Raw genomic sequence first — 22,741 nt, forward strand, 5'->3', positions numbered from 1 at the left:
AGGTGTGTGGGCTCAGTAGTTGAGGCTGCTGGGCCCCAGAGCACAGGCCTGGTAGTTTTGGTCCATGGACTGAGTTGCTCCGTGGCATGTGGGACCCTCCTGGACCAGGGATTGAAACCATGTTCCCTGCATTGACACACGGGTTCTTTACCAGTGTGCCACCAGGGAGGCCCCCATTTGTATATTTTTACTTTTATTTCTATTGCCTTAGGAGACTGACCTAAGAAAAGATTGGTATAATTTACATCAGAGAAAGTTTGCCTCTAGTCTCTTCTAGAGTTTTATAGTGTCACATCTTGTGATTAAGTCTTTAATCCATTTTGAGTTTATTTTTGTGCATGGTGAGAGGGTGTGTTCTAACTTTACTGATTTACATGCCTGTGTCCATGTCCTTATGTCTTAGTCTCCTCTTCATCTAAGCACACCAGTCAGATTAAATTAGGTCCAGTATAATTAAGGGTAATGGTTACCTTTTAAAAGTCTCTGTCACTGAATTCTACAGTACTGATGGTTAAAGTGTCAAGTGAATCTGAGGGGACATGACTGATTTACAGCAGGTCCAGAACATCAAAGTGAAGAGACTTCAGCAGAGTCCAGTGTGTGAGAGGGAGACGTGTGAGGAACTCTGAGCTCTGGATACGAGGAGCTGGGATTCCACATCCACTAAGCAGGGGTCGTTAGTCTTTGGTGGGACCTTATGTAAAATGTGCTGAGGTGATGAAAGAGTTGTGGAGATGGATGGTGGTGATGGCTGCACAACTATGTAAATGTACTTAATGCCACTAGGCTGTATGCTTAAAATTGTTAAAATGGTAAATTTCATGTTAGGTATATTTTAACACTTATACAAACCTGCATAGTAGCACTGAATCTGTGAGAACATGAGACAACAGGGCAGATGACACATGGCATGGTCTCCAGCTCTCTGATCTGACCCTCCATTCCCAGCCTCTCCCACTCATGGCTTGATGAATTTTCCCTTAGAGAAGTGCCTGTGTCTTGTCATGAGTTCAGGGATAGGAGCTAATGCTGTGACAGTGATTCCCCACCCCCATCCTCCTGGCATCATGAGTATCTCAGCCTCCTTGCTCCCAGTGTCCCGCCCTGAGCTCAGAAATGTGTGTCACCCCATCTTGTGTGCATCTGCACAAGTTCTCCATCAGGGCAGGAACAGATTCTACTGGCTGTTGCATCTGTGTCACAGGGGAAGGCTGCTGCTGCTGCTGCTGCTAAGTCGCTTCAGTCGTGTCCAACTCTGTGCGACTCCATAGACAGCAGCCCACTAGGCTCCTCTGTCCCTGGGGTTCTCCAGGCAAGAATACTGGAGTGGGTTGCCATTTCCTTCTCCAATGCGTGAAAGTGAAAAGTGAAAGTGAAGTCACTCAGTCATGCCCGACTCTTAGCTACCCCATGGGCTGCAGCCTACCAGGCTCCTCCGTCCATGGGATTTGCCAGGCAAGAGTACTGGAGTGGGGTGCCATTGCCTTCTCTGCAGGGGAAGGCAATTGGTTTCAAATATAGTGTGCTGATCACAGAAGTTCTCCTGAGCTGTTTTTCAAACACAGGAGATATTTATAAAATCCTCTCAAATATTTTGGGTGCACCGCTTTGGATATATATTTGATAGAAGCAGGCTTAAAACTGTTGTTTGCTAATCAGAACCACATTCTCTAGGGTGACTTAAAACAAAAGCAGAGAGCATGAAAGCAAATTAGGAAGTCACTCAGCAGCAGCTGGAGAGTGTTCTCAAGTTAGAGAACTGGATGGAACAATATGCTGTGAGAAATGGTGGTCACGTGGAAGCTTAGTCATGTGAAGGGTTTTGTATTAAAAGTGAATGAATCACACTTTTACTTATGATTAGAAGATTCCTTCAGTGACGGAGGATGGTCACTAAGGTTTGTGAGTTTTACAGTCTATGCTGTGAACACTAAATGGGTTCTGTCACCTACAGAAGGTGAGGGGCCTTGGGTGAACTGATGCTGTCTCACCTGTGTCCAGTCATGGATCCTGTCCTGGTTCAGCCCCATATCCCAGACCCCTGCCTCCTGCATTATCAAGTCTTCAGTTCTGTCCTGATCAGACTCCCATGCTGCTGTCTACACAGCTCACCCTCCTGCTGCAGCCCTTCTCAGACCCCTCTTCACATTCAGGAAGCAGCTCCAGGTCCTCAGACAGAGAACAGGCTTCTCCTACCCCCATCAGCATTTCTAGCTCATCTCCATATTCACTAGGTATCCAGTTGTGCTGGCTCTGTGGGGTCCTTTCTCACCCTCTCTGTCTGTGCATACTGGTCCCTCTGTCCCAGAGCCAGGGAGCAGTGCACAGGAGACAGAAGGAAGACGGGCCCTGCCGTCCCTTCCTTCTCCTCCAGGGGCACCATGCCCGCTGTCTTCCTACAGCCTCAGTGGGTGCACTTGGCCATTTATGAGTCCCCCCACCAGCCCCAAAGCTGTAAATGCAGGAAGGCGCCTCAGCCCAGTGTGTTCAGTCCCAGAACCCCTGCACCTGCTGTGTCTTCTTCCAGGATGTTTCCCCAGAGAGTCTCAGGGCTCCCATGTCTCCCTATCTAAGACAGCAGCCCCCCTTGCTTTTTCTTTAGAGCACACATCACTGTCCAATAGTGCATTTTCTATAATCGTTCAGTGCATCCCCCTGGGCACGGTGCAGAGTGTTGTCTTCTACGTTGACTTCAGTATATCCTCAGCACTTAAGACAGTGCCTGGCTCCTCTACAAACCTCTGTTGATTGAATGAATGGAGGTGTGGCCTCTGTCTATTTCATTTGTGTCCCCTCCACCACGGGAAGTGTCCTCTTTTAGAGTGAAAAGTGAAAGTTTCTCAGTCGTGTCTGACACTTTGCCACCCCATGCACTGTAGGAATTCTTCAGGCCGGAATACTGAAGTGGGTAGCCTTTCCCTTCTTCAAGGGATCTTCCCAACCCAGGGATCAAACCAAGGTCTCCCTCATTGCAGGCAGATTTTTTACCAACTGAGCTATCAGGGGCCACCCTTATAAATGATTATATGTGGGATTATAGGATTTTCTCTGTATCGGAATAACAGCTAAACAACTGGTTGCTGACTCAATAATTTCTATGTCATGAATTGGAAATTTTTAATCTAAAAACTTGGAAAATAATATATCTTCCTAATGATTTGGATAAAAGCACTTTTTAGGAAAAAATATAAAGCCATCAGTTGATCACTTCGTTATAATTATGTTACCTCATCTGTGATGGACTGTTGAGAAAACATTTTAAAATTTTTGTGTTGGTCTATCTTGGACATAACAGCCCATTGGATTTGATTAACAAATCCAATCTTCTAACAATTAACAAATCTTCTGAGACTACTGGCAGGTAATTATGAATTAAGGAGAAAAAATTCTATTTAAATGCTTTAGTACGATATCTGAAAAAAGTGTTAAGAAACAGTATGAATGCTGAACTAACACATGTTACAGGGTAAAAGTGAATCCTTTTGGACTTAATGAAGCGATGGTTTGTGTATCTGAGTCCCGGGGTCCTGATTCTGATCACAGACCCCGTGTCCAGAGTGTCCCCGTAGGACTCTTCTGTACTTTGTCCAAAGCATGGGTCCACTTGTGGTTAGGGAGGAGTGGAGAAGGGGGCTGACATTTACTGAGCGTGCTGGTGGTTTGATTTCTCAGAACATGTGGATGATGTTGTCATTGACGTTCTGAGATGAAGAAACTGAGGTTTAGTCCCTTGTCCGATGTTGTCAGGCTCCTGAGAGGGACTGAGCTGCAGTCTGCTGCCTCCAGACTCTCCATCTGACTCACTCACAGGCTGAGCTCTGGCCCACGTTCCTGAGATTTTATCTGCGAAGGGCTGGGGCACTCAGACCTGCCTGTGATCACGTGGGCCCAGACCTGGGCACTTGCTTCCCTAGAGGGGTTGTGGACCCTTTGGGGTTAGATTGGGCTGAGTTCCGAGGGGTCTGCATTTAAAATGTAGGAGCAAGTTTTTTTTTTTTCCCCTGTGAAAAAAATTTAAGGTTGAATAATGAGGAGGGTCTTGACTATAGAGCACTGGCATGTGCTCTAAGCCACTGGGTGATTTCCACTGTGATTCAGGCCATTTGGATTCCGTTCTTTTATTCTCATGTTTGAAAAGTGTTCATTCCTAATGGAAGAAGACTTGCTTCCTGGATGGAATATTCCTCTGGAATATTGCAGAGACTACTGGAGGCCACACTGGCATTCATTTTTTATCTAACATTCTTTGGGAACAAGTGTCTAGCAAATGCGCTGTGGCAAAGATTACCTAGAATCTATTAGTTTTTTGTTGTTGTTGTTAATATTTACATCATTAATTATAATCACCCAGAAAGCTGTCTAAGAACGTACACAGTTTTATATGACATAGATCTCTCTCTTCCCATTCCCACATAGCAATAAAATAGTATTTTAGTTCAGTAGAATTTAAGAATCTCAGTATTACTCAATTGTTTTTCTTTATGAAACATGTATATAATTGTTAAGCTGAGTTTTATTAAAAAACCTTAGCTGTTTGTGCCTCCTTCAGTGGGCTGCTTTTTAGAATTTTTTAAGCAGAGTTAGGTTCAAATTTGCTGCTGATAAATTTAAGAACCTAGTCGGATTAATTGATTTACATTTATTTAACATTTATTATTGATTTGGTATTTAAATTGCAGATCTTTGACTGCTGTGTGGTCTTTGTCTTTTTTTTTTTTTTTTCTCTAACATTTTTATTTTATTTATTTTTTTTAATTTAATTTTATTTTTTAAACTTTGCATAATTAGTTTTGCCAAATATCAAAATGAATCTGCCACAGGTATACATGTGTTCCCCATCCTGAACCCTCCTCCCTCCTCCCTCCCCATACCATCCCTCTGGGTCGTCCCAGTGCACTAGCCCCAAGCATCCAGTATCGTGCATCGAACCTGGACTGGCATCTCGTTTCATACATGATATTTTACATGTTTCAATGCCATTCTCCCAAATCTTCCCACCCTCTCCCTCTCCCACAGAGTCCATAAGACTGTTCTATACATCAGTGTCTCTTTTGCTGTCTCGTACACAGGGTTATTGTTACCATCTTTCTAAATGCCATATATATGTGTTAGTATACTGTACTGGTGTTTTTCCTTCTGGCTTACTTCACTCTGTATAATAGGCTCCAGTTTCATCCACCTCATTAAAACTAATTCAAATGTATTCTTTTTAATGGCTGATTAATACTCCATTGTGTATATGTACCACAGCTTTCTTATCCATTCATCTGATGATGGACATCTAGGTTGCTTCCATGTCCTGGCTATTATAAACAGTGCTGCGATGAACATTGGGGTACACGTGTCTCTTTCCCTTCTGGTTTCCTCAGTGTGTATGCCCAGCAGTGGGATTGCTGGATCATAAGGCAGTTCTATTTCCAGTTTTTTAAGGAATCTCCACACTGTTCTCCATAGTGGCTGTACTAGTTTGCATTCCCACCAACAGTGTAAGAGGGTTCCCTTTTCTCCACACCCTCTCCAGCATTTATTATTTGTAGACTTTTGGATCACAGCCATTCTGACTGGTGTGAAATCGTACCTCATAGTGGTTTTGATTTGCATTTCTCTGATAATGAGTGAGGTTGAGCATCTTTTCATGTGTTTGTTAGCCATCTGTATGTCTTCTTTGGAGAAATGTCTATTTAGTTCTTTGGCCCATTTTTTGATTGGGTCATTTATTTTTCTGGAGTTGAGCTGTAGGAGTTGCTTGTATATTTTTGAGATTAGTTGTTTGTCAGTTGCTTCATTTGCTATTATTTTCTCCCATTCTGAAGGCTGTCTTTTCACCTTGCTAATAGTTTCCTTTGATGTGCAGAAGCTTTTAAGGTTAATTAGGTCCCATTTGTTTATTTTTGCTTTTATTTCCAATATTCTGGGAGGTGGATCATAGAGGATCCTGCTGTGATGCATGTCAGAGAGTGTTTTGCCTATGTTCTCCTCTAGGAGTTTTATAGTTTCTGGTCTTACATTTAGATCTTTAATCCATTTTGAATTTATTTTTGTGTATGGTGTTAGAAAGTGTTCTAGTTTCATTCTTTTACAAGTGGTTGACCAGATTTCCCAGCACCACTTGTTAAAGAGATTGTCTTTAATCCATTGTATATTCTTGCCTCCTTTGTCAAAGATAAGGTGTCCATATGTGCATGGATTTATCTCTGGGCTTTCTATTTTGTTCCATTGATCTATATTTCTGTCTTTGTGCCAGTACCATACTGTCTGGATAACTGTGGCTTTGTAGTAGAGCCTGAAGTCAGGTAGGTTGATTCCTCCAGTTCCATTCTTCTTTCTCAAGATCGCTTTGCCTATTCGAGGTTTTTTGTATTTCCATACAAATTGTGAAATTATTTGTTCTAGCTCTGTGAAAAATACTGTTGGTAGCTTGATAGGGATTGCATTGAATCTATAAATTGCTTTGGGTAGTATACTCATTTTCACTATATTGATTCTTCCAATCCATGAACATGGTATATTTCTCCATCTATTAGTGTTCTCTTTGATTTCTTTCACCAGTGTTTTATAGTTTTCTATGTATAGGTCTTTAGTTTCTTTAGGTAGATATATTCCTAAGTATTTTATTCTTTCCGTTGCAATGGTGAATGGAATTGTTTCCTTAATTTCTCTTTCTGTTTTCTCATTATTAGTGTATAGGAATGCAAGGGATTTCTGTGTGTTGATTTTATATCCTGCAACTTTACTGTAGTCATTGATTAGTTCTAGTAATTTTCTGGTGGAGTCTTTAGGGTTTTCCATGTAGAGGATCATGTCATCTGCAAATAGTGAGAGTTTTACTTCTTCTTTTCCAATTTGGATTCCTTTTATTTCTTTTTCTGCTCTGATTGCTGTGGCCAAAACTTCCAAAACTATGTTGAATAGTAATGGTGAAAGTGGGCACCCTTGTCTTGTTCCTGACTTTAGAGGAAATGCTTTCAATTTTTCACCATTGAGGATAATGTTTGCTGTGGGTTTGTCATATATAGCTTTTATTATGTTGAGGTATGTTCCTTCTATTCCTGCTTTCTGGAGAGTTTTTATCATAAATGGGTGTTGAATTTTGTCAAAGGTTTTCTCTACATCTATTGAGATAATCATATGGTTTTTGTTTTTCAATTTGTTAATGTGGTGTATTACATTGATTGATTTGCGGATATTGAAGAATCCTTGCATCACTGGGATAAAGCCCACTTGGTCATGGTGTATGATCTTTTTAATGTGTTGTTGGATTCTGATTGCTAGAATTTTGTTAAGGATTTTTGCATCTATGTTCATCAGCGATATTGGCCTGTAGTTTTCTTTTTTTGTGGGATCTTTGTCAGGTTTTGGTATTAGGGTGATGGTGGCCTCATAGAATGAGTCTGGAAGTTTACCTTCCTCTGCAATTTTCTGGAAGAGTTTGAGCAGGATAGGTGTTAGCTCTTCTCTAAATTTTTGGTAGAATTCAGCTGTGAAGCCATCTGGACCTGGGCTTTTGTTTGCTGGAAGATTTTTGATTACAGTTTCAATTTCCGTGCTTGTGATGGGTCTGTTAAGATTTTCTATTTCTTCCTGGTCGAGTTTTGGAAAGTTGTACTTTTCTAAGAATTTGTCCATTTCTTCCACGTTGTCCATTTTATTGGTATATAATTGTTGATAGTAGTCTCTTATGATCCTTTGTATTTCTGTGTTGTCTGTTATGATCTCTCCATTTTCATTTCTAATTTTATTGATTTGATTTTTCTCCCTTTGTTTCTTGATGAGTCTGGCTAATTGTTTGTCAGTTTTATTTATCCTTTCAAAGAACCAGCTTTTGGTTTTGTTGATTTTTGCTATGGTCTCTTTTGTTTCTTTTGCATTTATTTCTGCTCTAATTTTTAAGATTTCTTTCCTTCTACTAACCCTGGGGTTCTTCATTTCTTCCTTTTCTAGTTGCTTTAGGTGTAGAGTTAGGTTATTTATTTGACTTTTTTCTTGTTTCTTGAGGTGTGCCTGTATTGCTATGAACTTTCCCCTTAGGACTGCTTTTACCGTGTCCCACAGGTTTTGGGTTGTTGTGTTTTCATTTTCATTCGTTTCTATGCAAATTTTGATTTCTTTTTTTATTTCTTCTGTGTTTTGTTGGTTATTCAGCAGCGTGTTGTTCAGCCTCTAAATGTTGGAATTTTTAATACTTTTTCTCCTGTAATTGAGATCTAATCTTACTGCATTGTGGTCAGAAAAGATGCTTGGAATGATTTCAATTTTTTTGAATTTACCAAGGCTACCTTTATGGCCCAGGATGTGATCTATCCTGGAGAAGGTTCCATGTGCGCTTGAGAAAAAGGTGAAATTAATTGTTTTGGGATGAAATGTCCTATAGATATCAATTAGGTCTAACCGGTCTATTGTATCATTTAAAGTTTGTGTTTCCTTGTTAATTTTCTGTTTAGTTGATCTGTCCATAGGTGTGAGTGGGATATTAAAGTCTCCCACTATTATTGTGTTATTGTTAATTTCTCCTTTCATACTTGTTAGCATTTGTCTTACGTACTGTGGTGCTCCCGTGTTGGGTGCATATATATTTATAATTGTTATATCTTCTTCTTGGATTGATCCTTTGATCATTATGTAGTGACCTTCTTTGTCTCTTTTCACAGCCTTTGTTTTAAAGTCTATTTTATCTGATATGAGTATTGCTACTCCTGCTTTCTTTTTGTCCCTATTTGCATGGAAAATCTTTTTCCAGCCCTTCACTTTCAGTCTGTATGTGTCCCCTCTTTTGAGGTGGGTCTCCTGTAGACAATATATGTAGGGGTCTTGTTTTTGTATCCATTCAGCCAGTCTTTGTCTTTTGGTTGGGGCATTCAACCCATTTACGTTTAAGGTAATTACTGATAAGTATGATCCCATTGCCATTTAATTTATTGTTTTGGGTTCAAATTTATACACCGTTTTTGTGTTTCCTGTCTAGAGAATATCCTTTAGTATTTGTTGGAGAGCTGGTTTGGTGGTGTAGAATTCTCTTAGCTTTTGCTTGTCTGAAAAGCTTTTGATTTCTCCTTCATACTTGAATGAGATCCTTGCTGGGTACAATAATCTGGGCTGTAGGTTATTTTCTTTCATCATTTTAAGTATGTCTTGCCATTCCCTCCTGGCTTGAAGCGTTTCTATTGAAAGATCAGCTGTTATCCTTATGGGAATTCCCTTGTGTGTTATTTGTTGTTTTTCCCTTGCTGCTTTTAATATTTGTTCTTTGTGTTTGATCTTTGTTAATTTGATTACTATGTGTCTTGGGGTGTTTCGCCTTGGGTTTATCCTGTTCGGGACTCTCTGGATTTCTTGGAACTGGGTGATTATTTCCTTCCCCATTTTAGGGAAGTTTTCAACTATTATCTCCTCAAGTATTTTCTCATGGTCTTTCTTTTTGTCTTCTTCTTCTGGGACCCCTATGATTCGAATGTTGTAGTGTTTAATATTGTCCTGGAAGTCTCTGAGATTGTCCTCATTTCTTTTAATTCGTTTTTCTTTTATCCTCTCTGATTCATTAATTTCTACCATTCTGTCTTCTAATTCACTAATCCTATCTTCTGCCTCTGTTATTCTACTATTTGTTGCCTCCAGAGTGTTTTTAATTTCATTTATTGCATTATTCATTATATATTGACTCTTTTTTATTTCTTCTAGGTCCTTGTTAAACCTTTCTTGCATCTTCTCAATCCTTGTCTCCAGGCTATTTATCTGTGATTCCATTTTAATTTCAAGATTTTGGGATCAATTTCCCTATCATTATTCGGAATTCTTTATCAGGTAGATTTCCTATCTCTTCCTCTTTTGTTTGGTTTGATGGGCATTTATCCTGTTCTTTTATCTGCTGGGTATTCCTCTGTCTCTTCATCTTGTTTAAATTACTGAGTGTGGGGTGTCCTTTCTGTATTCTGGCAGTTTGTGGAGTTCTCTTTATTGTGGCTTTTCCTTGCTGTGTGTGGGTTTGTGCAGGTGGCTTGTCAAGGTTCCCTGGTTAGGGAAGCTTGTGTCGGTGTTTTGGTGGGTGGAGCTGTATTTCTTCTCTCTGGAGTGCAATGAAATGTCCAGTAATGAGTTATGAGATGTCTATGGTTTTGGGGTGACTTTGGGCAGCTTGTGTCTTGAAGCTTAGGTCTAAGTTCCTTTGTTGCTGGAGAATTTGCTTGGTATGTCTTGCCCTGGAACTCGTTGGCCCTTGTGTGGTGCTTGGTTTCAGTGTATGTATGGAGGCGTTTGATGAGCTCCTGTCAATTAATGTTCCTTGGAGTCAGGAGTTCCCTGGAGTCAAGGTTTGGACTTAAGCCTCCTGCTTCCAGTTATTGGTCTTATTATTACGGAAGTTTCAAAACTTCTCCTTCTATACAGCACCATTGATAAAACATCTACATTAAAGATGAAAAGTTTCTCTACTGTGAGGGTCACTCAGAGAGGTTCACAGCGTTACATGGAGAAGAGAAGAGGAAGGAGGAAGTTAGAGGTGACCCAAATGAGATGAGGTGGAATCAATAGTGGAGAGAGTGGGGTAGCCAGTAGTCACTTCCTTATGTGCACTTCACAACTGGACCACTCAGAGTTTTACAGAGAAGAGAAGAAGGAGGAAGGAGACAGAGGTGGCCAGAAGGATAAAAGGGGGGAATGAAAAGGAGGGAGACAGATCCAGCCAGTAATCAGTTCCCTAAGTGTTCTCCACCGTCTGGGACACACAGAAATTCACAGAGTTGGGTAGAGTAGAGAGGGGTTAGGGAGGAGACACAGGCGACCTGGTGGAGAAAAAGGAGAGTCCAAAGGGAAAGAAAGCAGTCAAGCCAGTAATCTCACTCCATAGTGAAAAATGGGTCTTGAAGATTGGGTTCTTAAAGGTACAAAATTGGTAACAAACACATAAAAGCAAAACTTAAAAACCTAGAGTAGAGTTTGGAATTTGAAAAATATGATGTTAAAGAAAAGAAGAAGGAAAAGAAAGAGAGAAAAAATGAACAAAGAAAAACAAACAAGGTCATGAAAATTATAAAGAAAATATAGGTACTAAATTGATAACTAATACCAAAAAGCAAAAATTAAAAATCTAGAGTAGAGTTTGGAATTTCAAAAATACAATGTTAAAAAAAGGAAGAAGAAACATAAAGAGAGAAAACAAACAAACAAAAACAAACAATGTCGCAAAAATTATAAAGAAAATACAGGTACAAAATTGATATCAAATACCAAAAAGCATAAATTAAAAAACTAGAGTAGAGTTTGGAATTTCAGATATACAATGTTATATAAAAGAAGAAGAGAAAGAAACAGAAAAAGAAAAAAAAGTCACAGAAATTATAAAAAAAACTATAGGTACAAAATTGATAACATATACCAAAAAGCTAAAATTAAAAAACTAGAGTAGAGTTTGGAATTTCAAAAATACAATGTTAAAGAAAAGAAGAAGAAGAAAAAAAACAAGGTCAAAAAATTATAAAATATGTATATATGAAGTTTGCTGAAGAAGAAAATAAATAGGGTCTTTTTTTTTTTTTGCAAAGTAATAGGTTATAAACGTGAAAATTAAAGGAACAATAGAGGACTTAAAAATTTTTTTTTTCTAATTAGAAAAAAGAAGAAAGAAAGAATAATCGTAAAAATAGTAAAAATATATCTGGGACTTTTTCTGGTTTTGTTGTGAGTATTGCGGGTTCAGTTCATTTTTGGCTAGTTCCTTGGTCCGACTTATATTTCTCAAGATCTATAGGCCCCTTCCTATGTAGTCCATAGTAACCACAGGGTTTTCATCTATTGCCTGTAGCTTCCAAGGCATTTCCCTCTGTTATAGCTTCTTCTATTTGCTGGTCTCTTCAGTGTCTGGTTTCCGCCCTGACACAAAGTGGACAGTGGAGGAAACTTTTTTTTTTTTTTTTAGGCTCACTTGTTCAGTCGCGCTCCTTTCAAAGAGTTGGGTTGCTTTTCTGGGTGCCTGATGTCCTCTGCCGGCATTCAGAAGTTGTTTTGTGGAATTTACTCGACGTTTAAATGCTCTTTTGGTGAATTTGTGGGGGAGAAAGTGTTCTCCCCGTCCTACTCCTCCGCCATCTTGGCTCCTCCCCCTGGTCTTTGTCTTATTCTTTTCAAAATGTAAGTTTCCAGTTTGAAGCACCCCCATTAACGTGCTTTTGCATACTGTACCTTTTACATTTGTAGGTGTATTCATCAGGTCTTGAAGGAGAAGATCACAATCTTAGTGACTCATCAGCTGCAGTACCTAAAAGATGCAAGTCAGATTCTGATACTGAGAGATGTAAGTAGTCTATAGAAGTCTGTGGAATTGCTAGCACTCAGGTGTGTCCAAGGACAGACATCCCTGCAAGTCAGTCTCCTCGAATTCATGGTAAACACCCTCTTCTTGAGTTTTATGCCCTCTTCTTCTCACAGCTGCTGTTCATGCCTTGAAGGATGAATCCAAAGACCTGTAGCCCACCTGGCTCTTCTGTTCATGGGATTTCCTGGGTGAGAATACTGGAGGGGGTTGCCATGCCCTCCTCCAGGGGATTTTCCTGACTCGGGAACTGAAACTGAGTCTCTTATCATCAAACACTGTCTCATTGACAGGCAGATTCTTTACTAGGGCCATCTGGAAAGCCCAGAAATATCACTACTACACTCTAAGCCGACACTCTAGGGCTTCCCTTGCTCAGTTGGTAAAGAATCCTCCTGCAATGTAGGAGACCTGGGTTTGATCCCTGGGTTGGGAAGGTCCCCTGGAGAAGGGAAACACTACCCACTCTAGTACTTTGGCCTGGAGAATTTCATGGACTGTATAGTCCATGGGGTCGCAAAGAGTTGGACACGACTGAGCGACTTTCACTTTCTTTCACACCCTAAGCCACATAAACCCTAGGTTACTGAATCATCAATCTTCTAATGAAATTTGTTAAGTGTAATGTTTATTTAGAATATTTTATTTTCTTCTTCCATGACTTAAGTCAAAGTGTATTACTTAGAAATTAGAGATATGAATACCTGTTTGTATCTAGGTGATTGTTATACCTAGTTTGCTTCAAGAGCATCTATGATTAACAGGAGAAGCGAGGCTGGGTAGCTGAGCACCCAAATCAGAGATGCCCTCTTTGCTGGTGTCTCCAGTTGCCGGTCTCCCTGCCCAGGTCTCTATGTGCCCGATATGTGTGGGAGTCTGTGCAGCAGGAGGACAAGGTCTTGCTTTCATGAAGCTCCTATTCTTATGGGGAAGATGTGACAGACAGTGACATCCTGGCTGCCTCCCTGAGGAGCTGGTGCCTTACGGGGTCTGAATAACATGAAGGTAGGGGGATCATGCAGTCACCTGGGGGAGGGGGTCTGAGGCAGGAGGTCCTCAGCAAGGAGTGACCTGGCAGACTGAAGGAACAACAGGAAGACCAGCGTGTCTGACAAGAATGAGCAAGGGAATGAAAGGGAGCTGGTCTCTGAGTAGTGAGCAGGGAACCAGAAGTGGGATGGAAGCCTTGCACGGTCCAGAGCAGAGGAGGGATGTGGTCTGATGTGGGAGTTAAGAGATTCCCCTGTTGGTCACTGGAGGGGTGACAGAAGGAACAGTTAGGAATCTTAGTAAAGCTGAGAAGACAGAAGTGTGGGCTCAGGCTAGGGTATCAGTTTTTACAGCTACTGTAACCTAGTACTGCAAACTGAGTGACTTACAACAACAGAAGTTTATCGTCTCCCTGTTCTGGAGGCTACAGATCCCAAATCCAGGTGCTGGCAGGGCAGTGCTCTCCCTGAAGGCTCTAGGGGAGAATCCTTCCTTCCAGCCTCTGGTGTTCACGGGACTTCCTTAGTTTTCCTTGGCTTCCAGCTGCAGCACTGTGATGTATGCCTTTGTTGTCACATGGCCATTGTCCCTGGTTGTCCCTGTGTCAGTCTAGGTCTCTTCTCATAAGGACATCAGTCATATTGGATGTAGGGTCACTCTGCTCCAGTGTTATCTCATCTTAACTTGATTACATCTGCAGAGACCCTGCTTCCAAATAAGGTCACATTCACAGGTGTCATGTTTGAACATGTCTTTTTTGAGGAGGGAGCACCATCCAACCCATAGCTCATAGCATGGTTGAGGGTGGGGTGGAAATTAGTGAGAAGTGTTCAGACTTGGTGGTTGTTTGGTGCTTCACTCATTGGCTTTTTTACTTCGAGGTCTCAGCCTCTTTGTTGTTAACCCCTGAGTGTTCCACAGGCCCTTGGTCAGATCCCTGACTTCTGAAATGAATCTCTGCTCCAAGAAAGATTATTAAAATACAGAACCCCTGCCTCTCTGGAAGCAGTTCCATGTGTCAACTCTTTCTCCACTCCTCTAGAAGGGGCTAAGGTTTGCAAGGTTGAGAGCAGTTGATTTCATGTGCAGAGGGGGTGATTCTAGTGTGTAAACCCAGTGTTGACAGTGTTATGAGCATAGGATCAGTGGGCTGGAGTATAACCTATTTATTCCATCCCTAGATGTTTTGGGACTAACCCTAACCCTTGTTGCTTCCTTTGAGGACACTACCCCCAATTTTAGTACTCACAAAGCAACTATTTGTCCACTGGTGAGTACTCCTGGATGAATTGGGGACCATCCTCACTGTTTGTCTGATCCCTCTCTCACAGCAGAGAGGGGATGGCTGCCCCCTTGTCCCATTGGAATTGTCAGCGCTTGACTGCTGAGTGAAATTGCTGTCTTTGTACCACCAGTCATTTCATTGTGTATATTACAGATTTGATGTGGCGAATGGTGATTTCATTGAAGAGGTATGTGAATTTTGCCTCCCAAGTGGAACAAGACACAGTACATTCTGCATAATTTTCTAGTTCTGCAGTATCTGACAGTACCCAGATACTTCCCTGCATTTCTCCCAGTGGACCCCCTCAAGGGAGAGGGTGAGAGGGGTTCCAGCGAGGGTCCTGGGCCAGTTCCCTCCACCTGAGCTGCCTCAACCAGAGCTGCTCTCATTTGATGAGTTTTGCATCCTGACATTTTTTTTCCTCTGATGTTTTATTTGCTACTTAGTGAATCAGCTGAGTTTGGTTTTATGGGGTCAGAAAACAGCAAAACATCTGCACGTTATTTTATATGACTTTGGAAGGGAGGGAAACTGTGCAAGGATGTGTCACATGTGTTCAAAGAAAGTGATTTGATTGGTTGTAGCTTAAGCAGTTGTCTGATTTGGGGAAACCTGGTTGGATGCTTGTGGTTGGTCATTCCTAAGTTTTTTCTTGGATCTGAGTGCATTGATTCTGGCTTAGTTTTTGGCTTGTGGGCACAGACTGCCAAGGTTTAAGACCCACCCCAGCCCCATTACTTTAAAAGGTAGAATATTGAATTTTCAGTTGGGAACTTGCTGAGTGTGTAGGGGCCGTTGTTGAGACCATGGAGATGACTCTCATGGGTTTTCTGTCTGGGGCTGGCTCCTATTATCCCAGCCGGGCACATGATAGTGTGACAGTGACAGTGGTCAGTGAAGATTTAATGAGTGACTCTTACCCATATGCAGATGTGCTTGTGCCCACCTCTGAGTTAAATTTAAATTTATTTCCTGGAATTGCCACATGAGGCTTCTCTCAATTCCTGTGTTGTCTAAAAAGACTGTGCTGATCCTCCCACCAACCTCTGTGCTTCTTGCTTCCCTAAGTGCCCAGGGTAGTCATGTCAATGGCCTCTATTTTTAACACATGAGCACACCTTTCTTTCATATCCCCCAGGACCTAACACAGGGACAGGGTTTGGCAGAGAATGCAGTGCTCAGTTGTGTACTGAGCTGACTGAACTAGATTTCTCAACAAGACTTCTAGACCCAGGGATCATTTTTTTTTTCTTCAAAAATCATATTTTAAGACCAGATAACTTTTTTGATTAGTATTTAGGTTGGTTTAATATTATCAAATATCAATTAATTTCTTTCTTTCTTTTTTTTTTAATTTTAGGGCAAAATGGTGGAAAGAGGAACTTACTCCCAGTTCCTGAAATCCGGGGTAGATATTTTTTCCTTTTTTGAGAAGGGGAATGAGAAGTCTCAACCATCTCCAGTTCCAGGAACTCCCACTGTGATTTCTGAGTCTTTGGTTCAGTCTCTCCAGTCTCCCAGACCCTCATTGAAAGATGCTGCTCCAGAAGACCAAGATGTGAGTTTCTCACCCTGCAGTGTGCCCGGGTCTGTCTGCTCTTGGTGGTCTCAGGGACCTTCAGTCTGCTTGTGACATCTTCATTTGTCCCAAAGTAGATCCTAAGTTCCCAAAGTCTTGTTCAATCGAATTAGTAGAGTTAGAAGAGCATGAAGGGAGCAAGCCTGCCTTGGGTTCCCCTTTGAGTGTAGGATGGAGAATCTTATGGAGATCAGAAGTGGGTACACTGCTATGTATTTTGGAGTGCATGTGGCTCACACTGATTGAGAACTCTTCAGTTTACCTTAGTTACATCCTAGTCATGCTGGTGGCCCCTGGCTTCTCTTAGGCATCCAGAGGCTTAATGTGAAGACCCCCTTAGACTGAGTCCTGCTGTTGCCACATTAAATCAGCTACTTTTCCTATATGTTGAAATGTTCTGGCACTGCAGGTGACTGATGGTAATGTTTTGCCTCGGTGTCAGATGGTTTGTGATAGGCCAGAGGTAACGTGTGCAAAGGGCCTGGCACATGGTAGACACTTTGGTGTTAGTTCCCGTCCTCCTTTCTTACCCTTCAAAACTGAGAACCACATTTTATCAACCTTGAAGCCCAGTGGCCAGGGTAGAGCCAAGGACACACTAGGCTCCTGTGATGCTACAATGCATTCCAAGTCCTCCAGACAGAAATGAGGAAATGCTCTAGATCTCCCATAAAAACATACACAGATATTCCCTTGATAGCCAAACCCTCAATATCCAAACCCAGGAGCCTGGAATGGTTCTGATAAGTATTCAGATTATCAGTTCACTTTCTAAACTCAGGAATCATTCTCTGAAACTTAGGAACCATATAGATTCAGATCACATCTTGCAATGTGCTATCCAAACTCATATTACTCCAGCTCTCTCTCTGAACTCAGTTTACTGTATTTGGCTAGTATTTTGAGCCCCAAGTATGTTTTATGTTTCTACCATTGAATAACACAAGTCATCTAGAGGAATACATTAGCTCCATATCATTTTGTGTGTTATCTTAGATCAAACTTCTGCATTTGTATGTTAATTGATTTTGTTGTGTGTGTTGAGAGTCATGATGTATTTTAAGCAAAACTGCCCAACATTGAATGAACTCATGCAAATGACATATCCTTATTTCTGGTAGATTCCTAGAAGTAGGATGGCTGGGTCCAAGGGTAAACACATATGTGGTTGGCCAGATATTTCCCCACCCTTCTCTGTAGGAGGTGAACCATCCTGCACTCCTATCAATGTATGAGATGTGTCTGTTTCCCACAGCTTTGCAGTGGAGGACATTGCTGAGCTCTTGAAATTTGGGATTCATTTTTAAAAATTTCATCTCTCACTGCATTTTTCCTTTCTAGACTGAGAATATACAGGTTACACTACCTCTGGAGGACCATTTGGAAGGAAAAGTAGGTTTTAAGACCTATGTGAATTACTTCACAGCTGGTGCTGATTGGCCTGTCATCATCTTCCTTATTCTAGTCAACATCGCAGCTCAGGTACGTAAGGGCGTTTATTTTGGTTTGTGCACTCAGCTTGATATTCATATACTATTTATACTGTATTTCATAATTATTTTTAAATATATATATTAAGGGATTTATCTCAAAGACTTTGCTCATGCAGTTGTGGGCCTAGCTTGGTGAATGTGAAATCTGAAAGGCATGCCTGTAGACTGAAACCTTAAGACAGGAGCTGACCCTGATGTCTTAAGACAGAAGTTCTTCCTCCTCTAGGAAGCCTCAGGTTTTGCTCTTCAAGCCTTCATCTGACTGGACGAGGCCACCACAGTGTTGAGGGTGGTCTCCTCTCCTGAAGTTCTGATGATGGATGTGAACCACATCCACAAAATACCTTCACAGCAACATCTAGATGAGTGTTTGGTTGAATCACTGGAGACTGACCTAGCCAAGCTGAAACCCAGAACTGACCATCACTGTACCTGTCAAGCTTTTGCTTTGAGAAAAATCCCAACATTTGTACTGTTATTACTGTCTTTTGCAGTCCACTTGGATTTGCATTGACGTACATTATATTTGGGGAGCAAAGTCTCCTAGGGAAAAGGGGGTTTCTTTTAAACATATTAAGTTGTAAGATGCCCTCCCCTGACCTGTGGTTATCTGGGGTGTAGGGTTTGGCACAGACCTGAACTGGAAGGACTGTCTTCATGTTCTGGAGCCTTTCCATCCCCCATCCTAGTGAGCGGGGTGTGAGGCTCAGTGATGTCAGTGTGTGAGTGACTGTTGTTTCCTGCTCCAGGTTACCTATGTTGTGCAGGACTGGTGGCTTGCATTGTGGTGAGTGATTCCTGGTCTGACCCAGAGTACTATGAAATCTACACAAAGCCCCTTTTCCCACAGAATCAGGGGGAGAGATGGGGCTTGTTCAGCCTCCTCTTCTGACCCCCACATAGTTTCCCTGAAGAAAGATGAAAGTTCCTGCGGGTGGTGTGTGATCCCCCAGTAGTCTCTCCCCATGTCCTTCCCTGTAGCAGCTTCTTCACAGACAATTCTTTTTCTTTTTTTTAACTTTTAATATTGTATTGCAATATAGCTGATCAACAATGTTGTGATAGTTTCCTATGAACAGTGAAGGGATGCAGCCATATATATATATATATATATATATATATATCCATCCTCCCCCAGACTTCCCTCCCATCCAGGCTGCCACATAACACTGGGCAGACTTCCATGTGCTATACAATAAACCCTTGTTGGTTACCTGTTTTAAATATAGCAGTTTGTGCATGAGCATCCAAACATTCTATCTATCCTTTACCTCGGCAACCATAAATTCATCTTCTGTCTTCCCAGATAATTTTGAAAACTGAAAGTCATGATTCAGATTTTTAAAAGGAAGACACACAGAGGGCCTTGTGAGCTGGGAAACAGTTTCCAGCATAAAATACATTTCTTGAGTTGTGGTAATTTTTTGATGATATTTGTGTAAAATCTATGTATATCTATAGTGTAATATTTTTTATTTTCTGTTTCATAGGTCGAATCTACAAAGTGACCTGTATTCTGGGGCATCAGTAAAAGAAGATGAAGATGTAGTGTTTGTTCTGAACTGGTACTTAGGAGTTTATTCAGGTAAAGTTGAGTCATCTGCTCTGTAATACCAGAGTTTAAGGTGCTTACAATGAGTCTGCATGAGCAAGAGGGCTTCCAGAGTAATTTAGTAATGTCTTAATAGAATAAGTATCTGAATTACATTTACTCTGTGACTTACTTAGAATAGTTATTTTAAAGATATACTAGAAGAAAATAGGTTGAATGAAGACTCTTAATTTGGTCCATACTGGATTTTGTAGTTAAACCAGGATTGCATATTGAGAAAATCAGCCACTGGAAATATGTAGCTATTGTGTATTCTAATAGGTTCTTTAACTAAATCTTATATCGCTGTATGGCTGGGTAAGGGGAACAGAAATGGATCCCTACTCAGTGGTTCAGGTTGTTCTGGTTCTGTCTGAATAAACCCTGGCTTTTATTGATCTTGGATGAAATCCTCTGGCAGCGTGGGCCCCAGATAAAAGCATTATTCCCTCCCAGGTATGCAAAGCTCCCATTTCCACACTGCTCATCTCCTGGGCTTCACTAATAACTTGAGAAACTAATCATGGGAAGTCCAGTGTCTGGAATTAGGATTCCTTCTCTTTCGTACCCCGAGATCACAGTGTTATTTCCTTCCCAACTGTGTGATTAACTCAAAATTTGGCTTGCTAGACTAATATTATCATGACTGTCTCTATTCACAAGAGTATTTAGAATATATATAGCATAGCATTACATATTATTTAAAGGATGTCTTTAAGAAAAACTTTAAATGCCTTCTTTATCCATTCATCTGTTGATGGATATTTAGGTGGCTTTCATGTCCTAGCTTTTGTAAATAGTGTTGCTATGAACACTGGGGTGCATGTGTCTTTTTGAATTATGGTTTTCTCAAGGTATATGCCCAGTAGTTGGATTTCTGGGTCATATGGTGATTCTATTTTCTATTTTTTAAGGAACCTCCATACTGTTCGCCAAAGTGACTGTAGCAATTTACATTCCTACTAACAGTGAGAGAGGTTCCTTTTTTCCACACCTTCTCTAGCATTTATTGTTTGTATATTTTTTGATGATGGACATTCTGACTGGTGTGAGGTAATAGCTTATCAGAGTTTTGATCTGCATTTCTCTAATAATGATATTGAGCATCTTTTCATGTGCCTCTTAGCCATTTGTATGTCTTCTTTGGAGAAAGATCTATATAGATATTCTGCCCAGTTTTTTATTAAGTTGTTTGTTTGCTTTTTTGTTTGTTTTGATACTAAGCCGCATGAGCTGTTTGTATATTGTGGAGATTAATCCCTGGTTTGTTACTTATTTTGTAATTATTTTCTCCCATTATCAGGACTGTCTTTTCATCTCATTTATGGTACATATATACACTGGGTTGGGGGGTAGCTCAAATGGTAAAGAATCTGCCTGCAATGTGGGAGACCTGGGTTTGATCCCTGGGTCAGGAAGAACCCCTGGATAAAGGCATGGCAACTCACTCCAGTATTCATGCTTGGAGAATTCCATGAACAGAGAAGCCTGGCAGGCTACAGTGCATGGGGTTACAGAGAGTTGGACATGACTGAGCAAATAACACACATATACACTGGAATATTACTCATCCATGGAAAGGAATGAAATTAGGTCATTTGTTGAGACATGGATGGACCTAGAGTCTGTCATACAAAGTAAAATCTGAAAGAGATAAACAAAAAAAAAAATACTTGAATTAATGCATATATCTAAAGTTATTGATATTCCTCCTGGCAATCTTGATTCCAGCTTGTGCTTTTTCCAGCCCAGCGATTCTCATGATGTACTCTGCATATAAGTTAAATAAGCAGGGTGACAATATATAGCCTTGACATACTCCTTTTGCTATTTGGAACAAGTCTGTTGTTCCATTTCCAGTTCTAACTGTTGCTTCTTGACTTGCATATAGGTTTCTCAAGAGGTAGATCAGGCGGTCTGGTAGTCCCATCTCTTTCAGAATTTTCCACAGTTTATTGTGATCCACACAGTCAAAGGCTTTGGCATAGTCAGTAAAGCAGAAATAGATGTTTTTCTGGAACTCTCTTGCTTTTTTGATAATCCAGCAGATGTTGGCAATTTGATCTCTGGTTCCTCTGCCTTTTCTAAAGCCAGCTTGAATATCTGGAAGTTTACGGTTCACATATTGCTAAAGCCAGGCTTGGAGAATTTTGAGCATTACTTTACTAGCGTATGAGATGAGTGCAATTGTGCAGTAGTTTGAGCATTCTTTGGCATTGCTTTTCTTTGGGATTGGAATGAAAACTGACCTTTTCCAGTCCTATGACCACTGCTGAGTTTTCCAAATTTGCTGGCATATTGAGTATAGCACTTTCAAAGCATCATCTTCCAGGATTTGAAATAGCTCAACTGGAATTCCATCACCTCCACTAGCTTTGTTTGTAGTGATGCTTTCTAAGGCCCACTTGACTTCACATTCCAGGATGTCTGGCTCTAGGTGAGTGATCACACCATCGTGATTTTCTTGGTCATGAAGATCTTTTTTGTACAGTTCTTCTGTGTATTCTTGCCACCTCTTCTTAATATCTGCTTCTGTTAGGTTCATACCATTTCTATCCTTTATTGAGCCCATCTTTGCATGAAATGTTCCCTTGGTATCTCTAATTTTCTTGAAGAGATCTCTAGTCTTCTTGATTCTGTTTTCCTCTATTTCTTTGCATTGATCACTGAGGAAGGCTTTCTTATCTCTCCTTGCTATTCTTTGGAACTCTGCATTCAGATGCTTATATCTTTCCTTTTCTCCTTTTCTTTTCACTTCTCTTCTTTTCACAGCTATTTGTAAGGCCTTCCCAGAGAGCCATTTTGCTTTTTTGCATTTCTTTTCCATGGCGATGGTCTTAATCCCTGTCTCCTTGTACAATGCCATGAACCTCCGTCCATAGTTCATCAGGCACTCTATCTATCAGATCTAGGCCCTTAAATCTATTTCTCAGTTCCACTGTATAACCATAAGGGATTTGATTTAGGTCATACCTGACTGGTCTAGTGGTTTTCCCTACTTTCTTCAATTTAAGTCTGAATTTGGCAATAAGGAGTTCATGATCTGAGCCACAGTCAGCTCCCGGTCTTGTTTTTGGTGACTGTATAGAGCTTCTCCATCTTTGGCTGTAAAGAATATAATCAGTCTGATTTCGGTGTTGACCATCTGGTGACGTCCATATGTAGAGTCTTCTCTTGTGTTGTTGGAAGAGGGTGTTTGCTATGACCAGTGCATTCTCTTGGCAAAACTGTATTAGCCTTTGCCCTGCTTCATTCCATATTGCAATGCCAAATTTGCCTGTTACTCCAGGTGTGTCTTGACTTCCTACTTTTGCATTCCAGTCCCCTATAATGAAAAGGACATCTTTTTTGGGTGTTAGTTCTAAAAGGTCTTTTAGGTCTTCATAGAAACATTCAACTTCAGCTTCTTTGGCGTTACTGGTTGGGGCATAGACTTGGATTACTGTTATATTGAATGGTTTGCCTTGGAAACAAATAGAGATCAAGAGGAGAGTGAAAAAGT

General features: G+C 40.8%; 1 protein-coding gene across 1 annotated transcript in view; it reads left to right on the plus strand.

The window, feature by feature from the left end:
• LOC139176097 (ATP-binding cassette sub-family C member 4-like) overlaps nt 1–22,741 on the plus strand; it is a 163,553-nt gene that overhangs the window by 30,445 nt on the left and 110,367 nt on the right. The window contains exons 12-16 of the mRNA XM_070799963.1: nt 12,187–12,283; nt 15,937–16,134; nt 17,497–17,637; nt 18,398–18,435; nt 19,139–19,233. Of these exons, the coding sequence (XP_070656064.1) occupies nt 12,187–12,283; nt 15,937–16,134; nt 17,497–17,637; nt 18,398–18,435; nt 19,139–19,233 (569 nt within the window). The remainder of the gene's footprint in view (nt 1–12,186; nt 12,284–15,936; nt 16,135–17,496; nt 17,638–18,397; nt 18,436–19,138; nt 19,234–22,741) is intronic.

This window comes from Bos indicus, chromosome 12 (genome assembly GCF_029378745.1).
Source record: "Bos indicus isolate NIAB-ARS_2022 breed Sahiwal x Tharparkar chromosome 12, NIAB-ARS_B.indTharparkar_mat_pri_1.0, whole genome shotgun sequence".
Taxonomy (NCBI): Eukaryota; Metazoa; Chordata; class Mammalia; order Artiodactyla; family Bovidae; genus Bos; species Bos indicus.